The sequence below is a fragment of the Nerophis lumbriciformis genome, linkage group LG34, assembly GCF_033978685.3.
Source record: "Nerophis lumbriciformis linkage group LG34, RoL_Nlum_v2.1, whole genome shotgun sequence".
In the NCBI taxonomy this organism is placed as follows: domain Eukaryota; kingdom Metazoa; phylum Chordata; class Actinopteri; order Syngnathiformes; family Syngnathidae; genus Nerophis; species Nerophis lumbriciformis.
Genome location: NC_084581.2, coordinates 21339289 through 21357866, shown reverse-complemented (window position 1 = coordinate 21357866; position 18578 = coordinate 21339289). Strand labels below are relative to the sequence as shown.

The window sequence follows — 18578 nt, the reverse complement described above, 5'->3', positions numbered from 1 at the left end:
GTGATTATTATTAACTTAGAGCGGCTCCTTTTTGTATATGAAGATACACAATTAGCTGTTAGCTTGTCAGTCGGGGAACTAAAAATTAATACAATGTTATTTGTCAGGGGGGATTGGCGTTTTTGATCGGTATTTAAAAGCCTTAAAGAGGAACTGCAGTTGATTTGGAATATTGGCTATTCACAATCCCTGTGTAAGACAAGAACACACATGTTACTACTGCAATGCACTTTATGCTGGCATTAGCCAAAAAGCTCTCTCCCGGTTGCAGTTAGTCCAGAATGCGGCAGCACGACTTTTAACAGGGGCCAGGAGACGCCAGCATATAACCCCAATCCTTGAGAGTTTGCACTGGCTCCCTGTTCATTTTAGAATTGATTTTAAAACCTTGCTGTTTGTTTTTAAAGCTTTACATGGACTGGCACCTCAGTATATCTCGGACCTCATCCAAACTTACAATCCTGCGCGCGCTCTGAGGTCCGAGAGCCAGCTCCAGCTCGTGGTGTCCAAGACGAGACTTAAAACCAGGGGAGACAGGGCCTTCTCTGTGGTCGGCCCTAAGCTCTGGAACACTCTGCCCCTCCATGTTCGAACTGCTCCCACAGTGGAGTGTTTTAAGTCTCGTCTTAAGACCCACTTTTATTCTCTGGCTTTTAACACTACGTGAGTTGTGTGGTCCTCTGTTGTCCTCTGTGTTTTTAAAATTTTGCTTTTTGCTTTCTATTTACTGTTTTAATTGGTTTTACCCTTTGAAATTGTTTTTAATCATATTTATTTTATATTGTTTTTAATTGTGTTTAATATTGTTGTGCAGCACTTTGGAAACATTTTGTTGTTTAAATGTGCTATATAAATAAAGTGGATTGGATTGGATGTTTTTTTTTTTCATTCTAAGTTGTAATAATAGACTTGTTTTCGGTGGCTAGCAATATAGCTAATGGGAATAATCCATTCTGCATCTAAATCACTCGAAAAATGCATCCAAAAACCGCCAACAATACTCCCGTTACATATTGTGACCGGAATATAAACCAAATATTAGCACAATTGTTATTATAAGCGTTTACGCAGACAAACTATTTTTAGCTGTGCTGTTTTACAGAGAGCCTACTAATTGTGCATGCTGAGCTGCTGTATCTCATTCGCTTCTGAGTTGGGGAAAGTTATTTCTACATTTTAATTAATGATGCCTCTCATCTGGATAAAAGGTTGTGCTAATAACCCGAGAAGTTGGTCATCTGTGACATTCAACTTATGCCTAGAAATGGGGATAAAATACACGAAAAGACGCTTGTGTGTGGCAGAGGACACCGGCCTCTTTTTTAACCCTTTGTGTGGATTATCATTTTTCTTTTAAATGGTATTATATGACCATCCAGTCGACATCCTAGTGAGAGCAGACATTGTACAGTAAAGGATTATTTTATTATGTTTGTTGCCTCTAATGAAGTTTGTCATGATTATAGTAGGTATTGTTGAAGAAAAAGCGAATGTTGTGATGCGTCTATGAAATTAATGCACCACCGTATGCTTAAAATGAGCAAAATACGTAAATAGTGCATGTTATTATGAATATGCCTGTTACTATATTACATATATACTTACAGCATGTAGGTAAAACAATGATAGAGGTGTTTGGATGTTTTTAGAGCGCTTTATAGGCAGAAGAGAGCATCTCCCATTGACTCCATAGTTAGTTGGCTTTCATGTATGTTTATTTACGAGTTAGAATGCATAAAAAAACAAAAACACAATGTCCTAGATAGGTATTGTGAAGGACTGGCAAAATTCCCCAAAAAAGTGCAGTTTACCTTTAATTGGCAATGGCGATCATATACTTTTTCAAGAAAATGGTCTGCTACTGATCCGTGCCCAATCGGCTCATACTTAAGTTAAATTCATGCAAACAACAGTAGCTTATTTGCATACATATCAATGAAAAAATATCCTAATTTTTGTTCCTCAGATGGAAAAGGTGCGCTCGGTGTCTGCGGACCTCCACAGCCGCATTCCAGACAGCACGGTCGAGAAGACCGCCACTAGGGCGGCACTCCAGAGCCTCCTGGATTACCACGACTCCTTTAGTGTGGAGGTGGAGAGAGAGCAGTCCATCCTGGCTCTGCTGGGGCAACACATCCGCAGCCTCAGAGGAGATGAGGAGGAAACAGAGAATGGCCATCAGGAAACACAGTGCCTTCAAGATATCAAAAACATGCAGGGCCAGTATGACAGGTGGGTGATGCTTTGCCATATTTGTATAACTTAAAGGGGAACTACACTTTTTTTGGAATGTTGCCTATAATTCACAATCCTTATGAGGGACAAGAACATGTATGTATTTTTAAAAATGTATTCAAAGGCGTAAATAAACATAAATAACATGCACCTGGGGATAGGTTGATTGGCAACACTAAATTGGCCCTAGTGTGTGAATGTGAGTGTGAATGTTGTCTGTCTATCTGTGTTGGCCCTGCGATGAGGTGGCGACTTGTCCAGGTTGTACCCCGCCTTCTGCCCGATTGCAGCTGAGATAGGCTCTAGCACCCCCCCCCGCCGCTCCCCAAAAAAGGGACAAGCGGTAGAAAATGGATGGATGGGAAAAGTCCGCTTACAATGGCGCCAATGGCAGCCATGACATCACCGACCATAAAACCAACTAAATAAACATCCAAAAACTTCCAACAATACTCCATTTACATTTCGCGACCTGAATATTAACCAAGTATTATCAATATTGTTATTTTAAGCACTAACGTTAAGGACCTACATTGATCATAGAGAGGCAACTTTCTTATGCTGCTATATTGATATCATCAGGTGGAGAGCTGCTTTCTCGCTTCTGAGCTGATGAAAATTATTCTAGATTATAAATAATACCTCTCACCTTGATAGTAAAATAATGTGGACATAAACTGAGAAGTTGTTCAACCTTGACAGCCAATTTAGACCTGTAGATGGTGAGAAAGACACACTAAAGATGCTGGTTTGCACCCACTTTTTTTTTAAACCCTTCGCAAGGATTATGAGTCATTCATCATCTCAACGGGAATATATCAACATCCTAACAGTCAACAACCCAGTGAGAGCAGACATTGTACAGTAAGTGATGTTTTATTATGTTTGTTGTCTCTCATAATGTCTGCATGAGTTGTACTCAATGTTGTAGTTGGAGGAAAAAGCAAACGTGATGCATCTATAAAATGAATGTGCTGCTGTATGCTTAAAATGAGCAAAATACGTAAATATTACATGTTATTATGAATGTGCCTGTTACTAGATTACATAAACTTACAGTGTGTATATAAGACTTTGATGGAATTGTTCAGATTTTTTTTAAGAGCTTTATGGGCAGAATAAAGATACTCACATTGACTCCATTGTAAGCGGACTTGCTCGCATTTATTTACTAGTTAAAATGCATTAAAAAAGGAAAACATATGTGTTTTTGTCTTACATAAAGGATGTGAATGGTAGGCAAAATTCCAAAAAAGGGCAGTTCCCCAGGTACAACTAAAGTATTCTTTCCACTATTAACTCTTAATTTTTTCCCTTTTTTGTTTATTCTAGTTTAGTGTTATTGGTCCGTTCTAGCAGGGCTCAAGTGCACCAGGAGTTGAGGGAGCGAGAGGATGTTGAGAAGGAGCTGGGCTTGGTCAAAGGTTGGATTCAAGACACTCGGGGCTTGCTCTTGAGTCCCACAGCAGACCTGGAGACTTTGTTGCAAGAGCTGGAGGTACTGTTAACGACATAACGTGCACACTGTAGAGGCAAAAATCCACAAGCGTCAAAAGTGTTTCTACCCCAGACTGCACACGGAGAGGTCATCAGCCGCCGCCAGAGCGTGGAGCGCATGACAGAGCTGCAGCAAACCAAGTACCAGGACCGCCAGGCGGGGATGCCGTCGGAGCTCAGCATGCAGCTGGCTGAGGTGGCTCTGGCTCTGGGCTCTGCTGAGGACCAGGTAAAGACTCGCTACACCTAGCTAGTTAGCATTTAACATTCTAAATAGTAATCCAATTGTAAAAATATGTTAACCAATAAAACAGTCTACCTTAGCTTTGATAATTCACTCAAGACATTCGTCTTTGTGCCCTGGGGTCCAGGTCCAGGCTAGAGAACGTGAGGTGCAGCAGACCCGAGACGTGAAAGAGGACTTCAGCTCCAGACTGCAGGAAATGGAGGCCAAGCTGAGAAACATCTCGTCGAGATTTGAAAACAAGGGAGCTAACCTGGAGGAGGCCAAAGAGGAGACCAGGGTAATCAAATTGACTGATTTGAAAAATGAGCAAACAATTAACCCCAGGTCAAATACTTATTCATTGGGCAGATGCTATGGTTAATTAGTGTTTGAAAGTTGGAATGACACACAGTGGATTCACTGCTCTCATAAGTGACCCAAGCTTATTGTAGCCTCTCTAACGTGTTTTTTTGCAATATGTTTCGTCGTCAGACTCTTCGGGAAGAGTGTGATTGCTGCGCTCACACTCTTGCTGAGTTAGCGGCAGCCGTACAGGAGTTCAGTGAGCACAACCCTCTGCTGTGCAAGCAGCTGGGCGATGCCGTGGCCAAAATGGCCCAAGTGCAGCGCCATGCCACACTGCGGGTCCAGGACAGAAGCAACAAACTGAAGAAGGTAAGCACTTTAAGTTCCTTCAGGGCTATTATGAATGTTGGAAACCCTTTCAATGTTGTCTTTCTAAACCGATCAGGCAGAGAAGCAAATGCAGGAATATCACAATATGAAGGAATGTATTTTGAGTTGGATTGAAAAAGCGGAGACTCTGATGACGGGCAACATCATCTGGAGCCAAATATCTCAGCTACAAGAGCAAATCAGAGCATATCAGGTGAGTCTTTACATGTATCCTGTGTTTATACCATCCATCTATCCATTTTCTACCGCTCATAAAATCTCACAAACGTGCAGCCAATTAGAGTCCCTTACTCTCATTTTCAGCTGAATGTCAGACTGATCAGTGTGTTGGCCGCTCCTTAATTAGTATCATTTGACAACTCGAAAGACTCCTCCCCCTTTTTTTGTATTTTTTTTCCTCCTCGTAATTAATGCTCTTGTGTTGACAGGCGTTGCTGCGGGAGTGTCGAGGTCTCCATGGTGACTTGGAAGCCATGGCAGAGAGGGAGACGCAGTTAGGGGAAGTGTTGATGACTAAAGGGTGGAGCCAGCAGGTAAAACACCTCGGCAGGCGCACCGAGGAGCTTCACCTCTCAGCCAAGACTCGGCTGCAGAGTTTACAGGATGCGGCCAAGGTAAACTGAAGAGAACAATTAAATTGATTCATGTTCCACTAATACTTTTAAAACTATTTTATGGTAGATTATATTTAAAATAGCAGAAAAAATGTACATGCAGTGCTTTCAGAGCTAAATGCCAACATTGCCATCCTATGGTCATAGCATGTACTACACTCATCATGATATAGTAGAATCTGTTGAACCCCATAGCACTAATCTTTCATACAACTGACAGTTTCCTTCTGGCATAATTGCATTGTAGAGACACTGCAGACATAAACATTTCCCTCACAGGTTTGCATCTTAATGATGGATGCATCATTCAATCACATCAATTTATATATTTAGTTTGATGTGCCCATCACTCTACAAACAGGGTCAATCTGGTCCTGGTCCAACATGGTCCTTTTTTATGATCACTCTTGAATGTTCACACCGATAAGTAGTTTGTTGGCATCCACTCATGTGACCCTCCTGAAACAGAGTAGCATCTGTTTAAGACCAGAGGTTATGTTTTATAAACAAAAAGCTATTCACTGCACTACTTATTTCTCTCACTAAATATGTTGGCCCTATTAGCTTTTCAGATAACTTAAGCTCCATATCTTTTCTCAGGACATGTTGCGTCTAGAAGCTGAGGTGAAGAGCCTCCACGCTGCAGTGGACCAGATCCATGTTATGCTGGCCTCCCCGGATCTCAACAAGCTCAGTCTGAGAGAGCAGCTCACACAGCGACAAGTAAAGCCAGCACACAGCAGTTCCAACACACTTGTTTTGTTTGATACACACTTCTCTCCAATTATTCCCTTAAGCGTTTGTTGGCTGAGATGGATGGCTTCAAGCGGCAGGCGGCGGCTGTACAGCAGTGTCAGAGTGCCCTCCGGCTTCCGGAAGAAGTAGTAGCAGGACTTCCTGTGTGCCGCACAGCACAAAGCCTGCAGCAAGAAACCAGCCAGCTGCAGCATACAACCATTCAGCAGTGCAATATCTTGCAGGTAAGGGGCAGTCAGTCTTCACGTTGCATTTATGGCTGCGTTTGGAGTGAAATACACAATCTAAAATGTCTCTTTAACCTCTTAATTGGTCATAATATCAGTCAGTATTAATGGTTCGGTTAGGGTGTCTCAACTATTTGTCAAATTCTACGGAAAATATTGTCTATAGTGTAAACCGGGGACATCCAAACTTTTTCCACTTTGAACACCTTTGGTTTACATCGTTGTTATGTCTTGAATTAAGTTTCCGTGTCCAAACAGGCCTTTTCATGAATATCTGGGTTTGTTTTCAAGCCCCTTCAGACTGGTATTACCCTCAAATCCTCTGGTTCTGGGCTGATTTGCTTTTAAGCTCATTGTAGCAAAGATTAGTCACTTAAGGATGTGTCCACGGAGACGATCTAAAGGATAAACAACTTAACAAAAATACTATCTCACTATTCAATGCCATGTGTTTGCCAGGAGGCTGTGGTGCAGTATGAGCAATATCAAGTGGAGGTGAGGAACCTGCAGCGGTTGATAGAAGAAGCCCACCACATAATTCAGGACCGACCTGTGTGCACCAGCAACATTCAGGAGCTTCAGGCTCAGATACAGCACCATGAGGTGAGGCCTTGCTCTTGTTGATGTGTACTGTATATACAAATGCATGGAATTATTAGAAACAGCTCTCCTTAGGATACAGTAATATTAGGATACAGTAATATTGTCAAAGTAACGCCTCTCAAAACTGAGCATTGTTAATGTTGTTGATTTTCAGTTGGTGACAGATAGACCTCAAAGAGCAGAGGAAGTTGAAGGATTACACATTTCCTGCACTACTCTATCAAAATGTAGGGACAGGAAATACACTGCATAAGTATAAGATCACAGTTGCAACATTGCATTGAGGATGCATGCGCTCTCCTCACATAACGCTCTGCAGGCAGTGACTTTAAAAAAGTTGTTCTGTGCCTTTATAAGCAGCCCACACTTTATCTAATGTACATAATCCTGTCTGATACAGTGTGCATGGTTCCATTCACCTGCAGTATGTTATCACCAACTTTAAAGCGGCAGAGTGCAGTGTATGTGTTTTACAAACTGAAGCAAAGGGACTAAATTCCCTGGAAGCATGTTATTATATTTCATACTATTTTCAGCCTGCTCCTGCCTCATTTATTCCATCACTACAGAGCGTTGATGTCTGCACGGGCCTCTTAAGCTGAGCGCGTAGCCACTACTCCGTTGGCCTAGTTAGTCACATGACCTGATTATATGTGCATTGACCATCTGCGGCACTCAGAGTGGAGGAACAGGAGGAGGAGGCTCATACCATAGCTGAAATCTGACACCATCTATGTCACTCTTCCGAACACTCCCTCTCGCCTTGCTGCTCTCTTTTGTTAAGGAATCTGCCCAGATGATTGGGGCAAAAGGGAAGCGAAGAGGAGGGGTATACTTAGTGACATCACTTCCTGTTTTTTCCTTGTACTTTTGCCTATGTGGAAGAGAGGGAGGGTCTAAGGAATTTAAAAAAAAATCTTTGCAAGAGTCTCTTTTCTCTCAAGAAAACATCCTTCCTGTTGGCCTGATCGTGACTCTGAGTCACCGCCTGCTCCATTCTCTGATTCGCTCAGTGATACAGAGGAGAAAGAGAGCAAGAGGAATAGGGAGAGGGAGGCAGAGCTATTCTCTTTCTTTCCACTAACTGTGTGAAGCCACAAGCAAGAGAGAGGCTAAGCAGAGAAGACAATGCTCCGTTTTTTTCTCGCATACCAACGCCTCATTCAACGTGGAGCCAACTCAGCGAGACCCTTTCTGTTAACCAGGAACTACTGCTCATCCATTGTGGACTGAACCACCCTCTCTGACCTGTGGGGGGGTTCTCTTCCGTTGTGTGTTTACGTGGGGGCTATGTTTTGACAGGAGCTAGCCCAGAAGATCCGTGGCTACCAGGAGCAGATCGCATCGCTCCACTCCAAGTGCAAGATGCTGACGGTGAAGGCCAAACACGCCACCATGCTACTGACCGTCAGCGAGGTGGACAGTCTCTTGGACGGCGTGGACGAGCTGAGCGATGAGGAGCTGCCTAGTGTCGGAGCCAGCGACAAACAGCTTCCTGCACACCCCTCTGTCGTCATGGTGAGTGGCTGAGCCCCTCATAGTGTGTATCCCAAAGAAGTAAACATACAGTTCTGTGCTAAAGTCTTAGGCCACCGTAGGATTTGAATGGAACACCAGCAAATGCAAATGCTTATGTCTTTATTGTTTTAACTGTTTTTTTTGGTCCAAAAGTATATCAAAACTGCCAACAAACATACCTTTGGCCAAAGACCACTTTAACTTTTTTTGTGTATTATTAGTTTACGATGCTACAGCCCAGTGAAAAGCACAATGACAAGCATAGACAGTTAAGAAATCACATTTTAATGTTATATTTATTCATTTTTATTTAGTTTGATCCGCTTTATATTTGTTGAATTTTGGCATGCAAGCTTTTCGACAACAATAATCTTATTTGTGTGTTTTTCTCAAATTTTGACACAAAATGTATATTTTGTGATAATTCAAAAAACAACTTAGGTGAATTAAATTGTATAGTCATATTTTGATGTATTCTTTTTGGTTTAAGATGGGCTTCAGGTGTGTATACTGTAGGGACAGCATATTCGTTAATTCTTTCTTTTTTTTCTTGTTCTTTAGAATTATTTTCATTGTAGTTCATATCTTCCATGCTTCCTGGCGGTGCGCTGCTTTACTTTTTTTTGGCTTTGTCATTTATTATCCTGGTGTGTTTGCACATCTGAAATTATTTTGTCCGACTTAGATTCCATCGTCATGTCACTGTGTTTGCTGCTTGTTGTGTTGTTGGCCCATCAGCAGGCCTGGAAACAGGATATCACAGCGTGTGTGTGTGTTTAAGTGCCAGCATGGAGGATCGTCTGACTTTGACCTAGTGACTGTGCGCCTGCAGAACTGACTTATTTTTGTCCTCCATTGCACTGCATTGCATCATAAAACCCGGGAAAGCAAATTTTTAACAAGGTGCTGAGTGACTTTAGCCAAGTTGTGCGTAAAGTGCCAAAAAGCAGCACAGTAGGATTTGGCTCATGTTTCAACACTGTCTCTCTGCTCATGCAGGCAAGCAGGCTCACAGACAACTGGGACACTTTTTCGGGTAGCTAATGCCATAATTTGAGTGTGTATTGTTTCAATATGTTGGCTCTTAGAGGCATCTTTCATTTCTAAACATTATTTTTCTAGTTCCTAGTACTTAAAAGAGAATTATCGAAAACTATCTTCGACTAATAGGCCTGAGATTGTGTGCTAATATCATATTACAAGCATATTGATGAATACAGGAAGTGTACATGGAGACAACATTATGTACACATTCAGTGACTGGTGTGTTTTTACTGCAATAGTAGGACACAACATGATGGGATGGACTTTGATTGCAACGTGCACACAATTATTAAACAATGTGCCCGCAACAACCTGCTTAACCTGCACTCCCACTTTGATTTGAAAACCTTTTCTTGCACTTCCTTTTTTTACTCTCTTCTGGTGTCTCACTCTTTTTATCCGACCCTTTTCCTGTTTGTTTCCCTTCCTGTGTTCCTGTCCCCCCTGCCTATGCCTCCTTCTTTTGGTGTGATGTGCTGTGGTTAGATGACAGCAGGCCGCTGCCACACGCTCCTCTCCCCTGTGACTGAGGAGTCAGGGGAGGAGGGCACCAACAGTGAGGTCTCCTCTCCCCCTGCCTGCCGCTCACCCTCCCCTGTGACTAACGCTGATGCTTCTCTCAAACAGGTACTGCCTTAGCCCCTGGTAACTTGCTTAACCCTGCTTGACTTGACAGCTCTTCACATCCTCACCTTCCAATGGGGATGGGCATAATAATCATTCGTTAGGGGTTAATCAATTCATTGTTGATTCATCAGTAAAAAAAAAGGAGTGCACTTAATTTTTGCAACCAACAGAGGGGTGTTTTTGATTCAGTCTCAACTACAGTAATGTGTCTAAATAATGAGACATCAGCTATGAGAAAATGTTAAAATAAATAATTATTATATACAAATTTTAATATTATAACAATTGATTGAATTAATGCATTGTTATTTTTACCAATTAATCGATCAAGGAAATGTAATAAAATGCCCATCCCTACACTCAATTTTTTTCACTTCCCATCAAATCCAACATTTTTGAACCCTGGAAATGTGTTCCATCACTTTACTGGGATTTTTATTAATATGCTGTTACTATATTAACTCTTCATATGTAATGATGAGATATGCATCTGTTAACTCAGCAGCCTCCAGGATTGTGATATTTTGCCTGGTTTTCTTTACGGCACAATTTTTTTTCATCACTAAATTACTAGCTAATAATTGATTATTTTAGACAACTTTATGGCAGGGATAGGTCAACTGAAATGAGGGTTTGTATCATGACTGGAAAGTAAGCTCATGAGACCTTAGTCAGATGCTGCAAGTGAAATCAACAACAGTACTCAGATGTGAGTTCTTGCCCAGAGTGTGCAGGATTAGGATGGTTTAATGGAATAGTTAGTTTAGATCAACATGTGCACGCTATACTCAGTGTCTTCTCATGCCACAGGGTGGAGGCGGTCTAAATCGAGCCCCCCTGCAGGAACTCTATGACCCGTCTATGGAGAGCAGCACTGCTAACCTGGATGATCTGCAGAGATCTTGGGAAACACTCAAGACTGTGGTACGTTTGATCCACCAGCAGTGCATCAAATCAACTCTTTATTCAAGTAATCTTTTTGAGATTCACCGCCCTGTCTTTAGATAAGTGAGAAACAGAAGAGTCTGTATGAAGCCCTGGAGCGGCAGCAGCATTACCAGGAGTCCCTCCAGTCTATTTCCACGAAAATGGAGTCTGCCGAAACAGCACTCAGCGAAGGCCTGGATTCCAACAAGAGCCCAGAGAGCCAGATGGCGACACATCAGGTAAGAGACGGCTGTACCCATGCTTCTTTAAGGCATTCTGCAGATGGCTTTGTTGTATTGTTTTATTTATGGTAGTGACTCATTCCTCATCTTACAGGCTCTGATGGACGAGATACTGATGCTGCAAGATGAGATCGGTGAACTGCAGACATGTTTCTCGGAGGAGCTGGCCGACAACGACAGTGACTGCGAGGCTTCTGACCAGCTGGCTCTGCAGTCTACCCTAACCGTGCTCGAGGAGAGAATGGCCACCATTAAAATGAAGGCTTCTGGAAAGCGCCAGCTGTTGGAGGTGAGAGGTCATCAGTGATCAACCTCTTTTGAATGAGCTTGCAGATGTATTCACCACCATCCCGCTTCCTCTGTCACATAGGAGAAGCTCAGCGAGCAGCTAGAGGAGCAGCGACAGGAGCAGGCCCTGCAGCGTTACCACAGCGAGGCCGTGGAGCTCGACCACTGGCTGCACAGCACTCGTGCTACCCTCAGCTCAGTGCTTAAGCTCCAAAGTGATGATTTGGACATGGAGGAGCAGCTCATTGACTGCCAGGTGACACATTGGCTTTGCATTGTATTGGCCCTGAATTCAGTTGACAGCATGCAACATGTTAGATAATACATCAACTGATTATATCACTGTTACTTTTACTTCTAAAACTACCAAATATAGCCTCAAAACAAAGTTATTCACTTGACTCATTCATTACGTTACACTATTGGAGTCAGAACAAAAAATGAGATCAGAGTAGTTTGGATCTTATCTCCATATATGGGCGCTGGGCCACCTAACATTCCTGTCATTCCCCTGGTCTTTCTGTTTCTAAGGTAACTTTTTGTATCTGTGGGACCACAGATACACAATCATGTGTCATTATTTAATACAGTCCTTCTCAAATAGTGAGGGGGCCGTGGTGCGATGCCAGGGTGTGTGACCTCGAGGAACATGCTTTTTTTTTCCGTACTAGAATATGGCGAAGTGTATGTAGCACTTGGCTTCACTGTAACCACGGTGGGAAACGCGGAAAGGCCCTTATGTTGTTTCCTTTAATGTTAATAAACTCACAATGTTATGCAGATGTATAGTTATAACAATTTTTTAAACAAATTATACAATTTATAGTCACGGTGGAGAATAGAGGGGCGCAAAATATTTCTTCTTCCTAGGAGGGTCGTAACAGAAAATAAGAGAGAAGCACTGATTTAATGTCAAATACTCATGACTAGGCAAATGCAAATTCTGACAACATTGGCACTATAATGGACCATAATTATCTTAGCTGCCATAATAATGGGATGTTTATGTGCGTGTGTGTTTTGCATCTGAGCTTCGTCTGTGTCTTAGTCTATGTATTCATTTAAACAACCATAGTGTCTTTTTTTATGATTTGTTGCATTACAATGCAAGTACAGTATTTGAAACACCATAACATTATTTTCTGTTTCTGCACTTCCATGCCAGACTGAGAGATGTATCTGCTTTTTAAATGCAAATGTTGCCTCGTTCCTGGTTGAAAAAGAAGAATGGGCATTTTGTAATTTCAGTTTCAAAGCCTTATTTAGGCTTTTGGTGGCATCAAGGTTCTCTATCGTCTCATAGATAAGCAGTGGGCTGCTTGAAATGAAAGGAACAACTCAATGGAGACACTTGGTATTGTCTGGGAATGTTGCAATCTTTGCCAAGAGCCCTTATATCAGAATAGTTTAAAAAAAGTGCTACAATCAACAATACCCTGCTCTTTTCTTTCCATTATTTGTAAATACAAAACATTCCCAGTGTGTTCACATGGGGAAGGAGGGTGTAGTTGAAAAAAATAGACCCCAATCAAATCATTCATAGAAGCATTTATGTTGTTTTTCTCCAGAACATGCTGTTCGAGATCGAGCAGAAGGTGTCGTATCTCTCCGAGCTGTCGGTGCACAGCGAGAGCTTACTTTTAGAGGGAAGGGCCGAAACCAAGGGTGAGGCGGAGCAGCTCACTTTTAAACTGCGCTCTCTGAAAGAAAGTTTGGTAGAGCTGCAGCAAATGTTGCAGGACAAACAGGTGGACATACAGGTCAGCTGATGCCATATGTCATATTTTACAGTTCTTCCCTGTTGAATTCACTTCAATCTCCTTCTGTGTGCCAACTGTGTGCTCTTTTAATTGTGTTGTGTGCAGCATCAATGATAGCATTGTACAAAAACAAAAGGTCAACGTCCTTGTATAAATATGCAGTTTTCCACTGTTGAACAACAAGAAGAGCTTGTGCGCCTCATAAAGGGCCTTTTAGACAATGCGATGCTAACTTGTGCTAAAGCGAACCACTGTATAATATTTCCACTTTGTTCCTGGCAATTCTACAACTGTTAATATTGGACTGAATTAATAATGACAGTTGGTGGCCATTTGAACTTGCTTCAATAAACATGCTAGAAATAGCATCTATTCACCGCTTCCTGACACTTCTGTGGCTTTTTTCCAGGGTTCTTTGCAGGAGCAGGATGACAGTGAGCCAGACTCAACGCTTTCGCAGAGCCCCAACATGCAGGATTGGCTCTCCCAGGCTCGTTCGTCACGCACACAGCAGCATCATAACAACCTGCTCCGCCAGAGAGTAAGAGAATATTGGCCTTTGAAATATATAGTCAAACGTTAACATCAGTTTTATGTGCTATTTTTTGATCATTCAATAATTGACACACTTACTTATGGCATTGCATGACAAATCGCAGAAGATATTCTGTGGGATACGTTGTAGTTGTCTACCTACATACATTTTCATTTATTTTTGTGCTTGTAGGAGCTGCAGGAGCATGTTGCTGAGCAGAGGAGGTTGCTTCAGTCTGTAGCCAGTGTTGGGGAAGATTTACACAATCAACAGATCACACCAAATGGGGATAGGTAGAGCATCTATTTTAATCATTTCAACAAATAATTTTGTAATACACTGTTTTTCTTCCTTCTGCAGTGAGGTGTCTCTCCCTATAGGAGTGTTGCTGGAGACGCAGAGCCTGTCTCCCGTGGACCACTTGAGACAACGCTGGGAGAACCTGAACAAAGATCAGAGTACCAAGCTGCAGCTCTCTCTCAACACATTGGAACAGGATCAGTCTAGCCCGGTACTTTCCCCCGCCATGCATGTGTCAAACTTTCATATGTGGTGTGTCTAAGTATTCTTTACTGTCATTCTTGTGTGCAGATCGTCCACCGGTCCCGTCTGACTAGTCCAAGCATGGTGTTCAGGGGGGGGTCCAACAGCCAGGACTCTCGCTCGCCGATGGCTTTATTTGAGGCGTGCAGTCAGACGTTGGAAAGAATTACTGAGGAGGTAAAGCAGTGATTTCTAACCCATATATAATTTCCAACTTGGCTTTTGATTCACCAGTGAATTCCTGCAGGCAGAGACCAGTGACAGAAAACTGGCGCTCTCCTCAGTGGCAGCGACACTCCAACAGACGCTGTATACTGCCGTGTCAGCAGCCTCCACCTGGTTGGACGCTGCTGAAAACGATATGCTCTCCGGACCTGTGCTACTGTCCGAAGACACAGAGTCGAAGCTCACAAGTCTCGAGGTAAGACCAAGGGAAAATGACGAGACCACAAAAAAAGTAGCTATCCGTGCCTCATTTCATTGCTTAATTAATGCAGATTCAGCCTCCTGCCAAAGGAGCTAAAAAGACATATTGTGCAAGTCATGTCTTGTAAATAATGTAGCCTATTAACAGATGCAAACAAGGTCTGATGCTCTTTTTAAACTTTATTGCAGACTTTAACATGCCAACAGCAATGCTCAAATCCAACCCAGCACACACGTTTTGCCGTAACGCTCGCCACAATGGCAAAATAACATTTCCTTATTTTGCACCAATTACAGTCATGACGAGCGATGTGCATTCGTGAACCCGGAATTCTGAACATCAATATTAAAACAAAAGCTGGTTGTTTTAGTTGCACATTTTCTGTTGTGTAATAATGCTGGTTTTGGTGCAAATAATTTCATATTGTTGAATTTTTTACTTAGTTATAATTTTGTTTATAGTATTAAAGTGTTTAAATGTTCAAGTTGCATGTCACAAAATACCGATTTGACATAGCTTTCATTCAAAATTCAAACTATACTCATCCGTAAAACATTTATTTTCAGTGAGGCAAGGTTAGAAAAGTGTTATTTATAATTTTATAATATTTGGTTGGTGTAGAACAGGGGTCCCCAAACTACGGCCCCCCAGCATCCAAAATCCGGCCCACGGGAAGTCCCAAGTTAAAAAAAACTGGTTTTTTTTGTTTTGTTTTTTTTTGTTTTTTTTAAAATCTTTCCTTTCTAATCCATTTTCTACCGCTTGTTACTCTCTGTGTCTCCTAGCTGCTCGGGCAAATCATATTATCTAAAAAAAAAAAATATATATATATATATATATATATATATATATATATATATATATATATATATATATATATATATATATATACATTGTCTTTTTAATCTGTTTTGACATTTAACATTGTCACGTTATCGATGGGAAAATTCATTTTTAGACAATATGATTTGCCCGAGCGGCTAGGAGACACAGAGAGTAACAAGCGGTAGAAAATGGATTAGAAAGGAAATATTTATGTATATATATATATATATATATATATATATATATATATATATATATATATATATATATATATACATATACAGCCCGGCCCCCGGCCAAATTTTTTTAACCCAATGCGGCCCACGAGTCAAAAAGTTTGGGGACCCCTGGTGTAGAATAAGGTGAGTTTGTAATGCTGTCGTTTGTCTGCGCAGTACACAACTAAAGATCTGAAGGACATGAGCAGAGAGGTGAACCAGTGCAGAGACCTGTTGGGTGGAGGAGCAGGCCGCCTGTGTGGAGGTGAGGAGCGAGCTTTAATGGAGGACACCCTGGAGGGTCTGCAGGAGAGGATGGGGCTGCTAGATTCCACCCTTGAACAGCACTGTGACACCATGAGGGACAGACTCCAGGAGCACTTAAACGTCCAGGTAACTTACACAATTTTACATTATATATGCCAACTGCGTTTGTGTGTGTGTGTGTGTGTGTGTGTGTGTGTGTGTGTGTGTGTGTGTCTGTGTGTGTGCATGAATGTGCATTTGTGTGTAAGTGTGTGTCTTCCATTTCAACTTTGCTTGATCTATTTTTACCAGAACGAACTCAGGATGCTATTCACAGCTTTGAATGAGAGTAAGGACATGCTCCTACAAAAGATGGCTGCGACAGTGGAGCGGCCTGCAGCCAAGCAGATTGAGGTTCGATGCCAACCACAGAAAAAAATCAAAATGTTTGTCAGTACAATAATCAATTGAAAGGCATACACCCTGTCCTTTTCCTCACATATTCTCACTAGCCAATATATTAGGTACAACTGCATGGTTTAGAGAGCTATTCATTTGAAAATATAGATATTATTGTGGCTGTGATTTGCAGTGGTACTTTTATGAGAATGAATATGATGCCGTGCAGTTCTACCGTTTACCATATACACCCAACATATTTAATTATTTAGCTTCTTTTATCTTATTTTTGGGGTGAAAAGATGTCATCGTATTGTGCAGGTGTACCTAATGCAGTGTCCAGTGAGATTACAGCTGTGTCCATTTAAAATGGATGGGTTATAATTAGCGTGATATTGCTCTTATGTTAATTGTCATTGTGCATTTTGTGTAGACATTATCAGAGGTAGAGGACAGTCTGAAGGAGTTTGAGCAGAGAGTGACTGAGCTGAAAACCAAAGCTCAAGGACCCCAATCTGACCGACTCTCCCACCAGGAACTTCTCAAATTACAGGTAAAACAACAAAGTATAGCCGGGGTGTTTTACCTAAACCGCAAAGAGGCCGAAGCGTTAATTGGAGCGTTTACGGTAATACATTTTAATGACATGATGATGACTATGTGCAGGATGCATATGAAGAGCTTCTGCTGATGGTGGGCTCCAGGCGCAGCGGCCTGAATCGAGCCTTGTCGCTGAAGGCTCAGTACGAAGCTGCGCTGCGCGACCTCACAGATCTGGTAGACACAGCTCAAGACAAGATGGCTGCAGACCAAAAGATGACAGTAGCCTCTGTCGTCGAGGTCCAAATGTTATTGGACAAACACAAAGTTAGTTGGAGTTATTTCCACCCGCTCATTTTGACCTCCATCTTGGACCCACTAATGTTTTTGTATTCCCTGCAGGAATTCTTCCAGAGTCTTGAATGCCATATGATCCTGACCCAGACTTTTTACACTAAAGTGTCAGGTTTGGTGGCACAGCAGGAAAGCCAGGCTCTGGAAGAGACCATGTCTTTAGCTCACAGTGTCCTGAAGCAGGCCCACAGGAGGGGGGTGGAACTGGAGGGCATACTGGAGGTGGAAATGAGCTTCAAGAGTTCTGCATTAATTAATAAAAACATATTTTTAATTACAAATTCTATTTTTACCCTCTACTAGTCATGGAGCAGACTTGTGGAAGACTACCAGGCTCTGTGCAGACAGTTGGAGGCTGTGGAGTGCAGCATCCCCACTGTGGGCCTGGTGGAGGAAACGGAGGAGAGACTCTTTGAGAGGATTAGTCTCCACCAGGTAAGAAACACTCATGACTCAATGGGCAATCAATTGCGCAAAATGATGTGCAGGCAAACAGACTAATTTGTCAACCATGTGAAAAGTGTTACATACAAAAACTAAGGTACCAGCATAATGGTTTTTGATTTTAAAATAATAGTGGCCCTGCGATGAGGTGGCAACATGTCCAGGGTGTACCCCGCCTTCCACCCGAGTGCAGCTGAGATAGGCTCCAGCACCCCCCGCTATCCCAAAATGGACAAGCGGTAGAAAATGGATGGATGGATGAATGTTTTGATTTAAAGGGGCTGTTTGCAACTTGCTCAAAGTTATATTTTGATACCAACAAATATAACAAGAACACAATTGGCTAGCCTTTGTTACCATTAGTGGTTTAACAGAACATGTTTTGTTTTGAAATTGTTTGTATTTTTCACAATTACTGAGTTTATGTAGAAAATAAAAAATTATCATATTACCATAATAAGAGTTAAAAGCATTTACCCCTCTTAAGTCTGCTGCACTATGAGCAAAACAGTAACATGCGCACACAACACGCTATTAATGGCATTGATTGGCTGGGTGTAAGCAGCATCATAGGGTAACGACCTGGCATTTACACTTTATGTGTGGTGTTGGAGTTGTCCAAATGTATGTTTTGCCGTAATCACATTAGTGGCGGAGGGGGAGAGAGGGAGGGAGAAGAAGAGGGATGGGGTAGAGTGGGGCAAGAAGAGAGAGAGACTGCTGAACTGGATAGTAATTTTATGCTAATGTATTGTGGTTTGCTCAATAAAGCAATCGATGGACCTCC

The 18578-nt window shown here is 42.0% G+C and overlaps 1 protein-coding gene across 11 annotated transcripts in view; it reads left to right on the top strand.

Moving 5' to 3' along the window:
- The window catches only part of syne1a (spectrin repeat containing, nuclear envelope 1a), a 160297-nt gene that overhangs the window by 114681 nt on the left and 27038 nt on the right, over positions 1 to 18578 (top strand). For 9 of the 11 annotated variants that reach the window (XM_061929703.2, XM_061929706.2, XM_061929705.2 and 6 more), the window contains 28 exons: positions 1967 to 2232; positions 3568 to 3733; positions 3806 to 3961; positions 4104 to 4256; positions 4451 to 4633; positions 4710 to 4847; positions 5083 to 5268; positions 5869 to 5991; positions 6066 to 6248; positions 6711 to 6854; positions 8157 to 8372; positions 9903 to 10043; positions 10854 to 10967; positions 11048 to 11209; positions 11307 to 11501; positions 11583 to 11756; positions 13069 to 13260; positions 13670 to 13801; positions 13988 to 14088; positions 14156 to 14306; positions 14387 to 14515; positions 14586 to 14759; positions 15986 to 16201; positions 16367 to 16468; positions 16887 to 17006; positions 17120 to 17320; positions 17396 to 17569; positions 17651 to 17782. In XM_061929703.2, coding sequence (XP_061785687.2) covers positions 1967 to 2232; positions 3568 to 3733; positions 3806 to 3961; positions 4104 to 4256; positions 4451 to 4633; positions 4710 to 4847; positions 5083 to 5268; positions 5869 to 5991; positions 6066 to 6248; positions 6711 to 6854; positions 8157 to 8372; positions 9903 to 10043; positions 10854 to 10967; positions 11048 to 11209; positions 11307 to 11501; positions 11583 to 11756; positions 13069 to 13260; positions 13670 to 13801; positions 13988 to 14088; positions 14156 to 14306; positions 14387 to 14515; positions 14586 to 14759; positions 15986 to 16201; positions 16367 to 16468; positions 16887 to 17006; positions 17120 to 17320; positions 17396 to 17569; positions 17651 to 17782 — 4524 coding nt within the window. Of the gene's footprint in view, positions 1 to 1966; positions 2233 to 3567; positions 3734 to 3805; positions 3962 to 4103; positions 4257 to 4450; positions 4634 to 4709; positions 4848 to 5082; positions 5269 to 5868; positions 5992 to 6065; positions 6249 to 6710; positions 6855 to 8156; positions 8373 to 9348; positions 9409 to 9902; positions 10044 to 10853; positions 10968 to 11047; positions 11210 to 11306; positions 11502 to 11582; positions 11757 to 13068; positions 13261 to 13669; positions 13802 to 13987; positions 14089 to 14155; positions 14307 to 14386; positions 14516 to 14585; positions 14760 to 15985; positions 16202 to 16366; positions 16469 to 16886; positions 17007 to 17119; positions 17321 to 17395; positions 17570 to 17650; positions 17783 to 18578 lie in introns of those variants that run through there. The other 2 variants (XM_061929708.2, XM_061929711.2) reach the window with 2 other exon arrangements.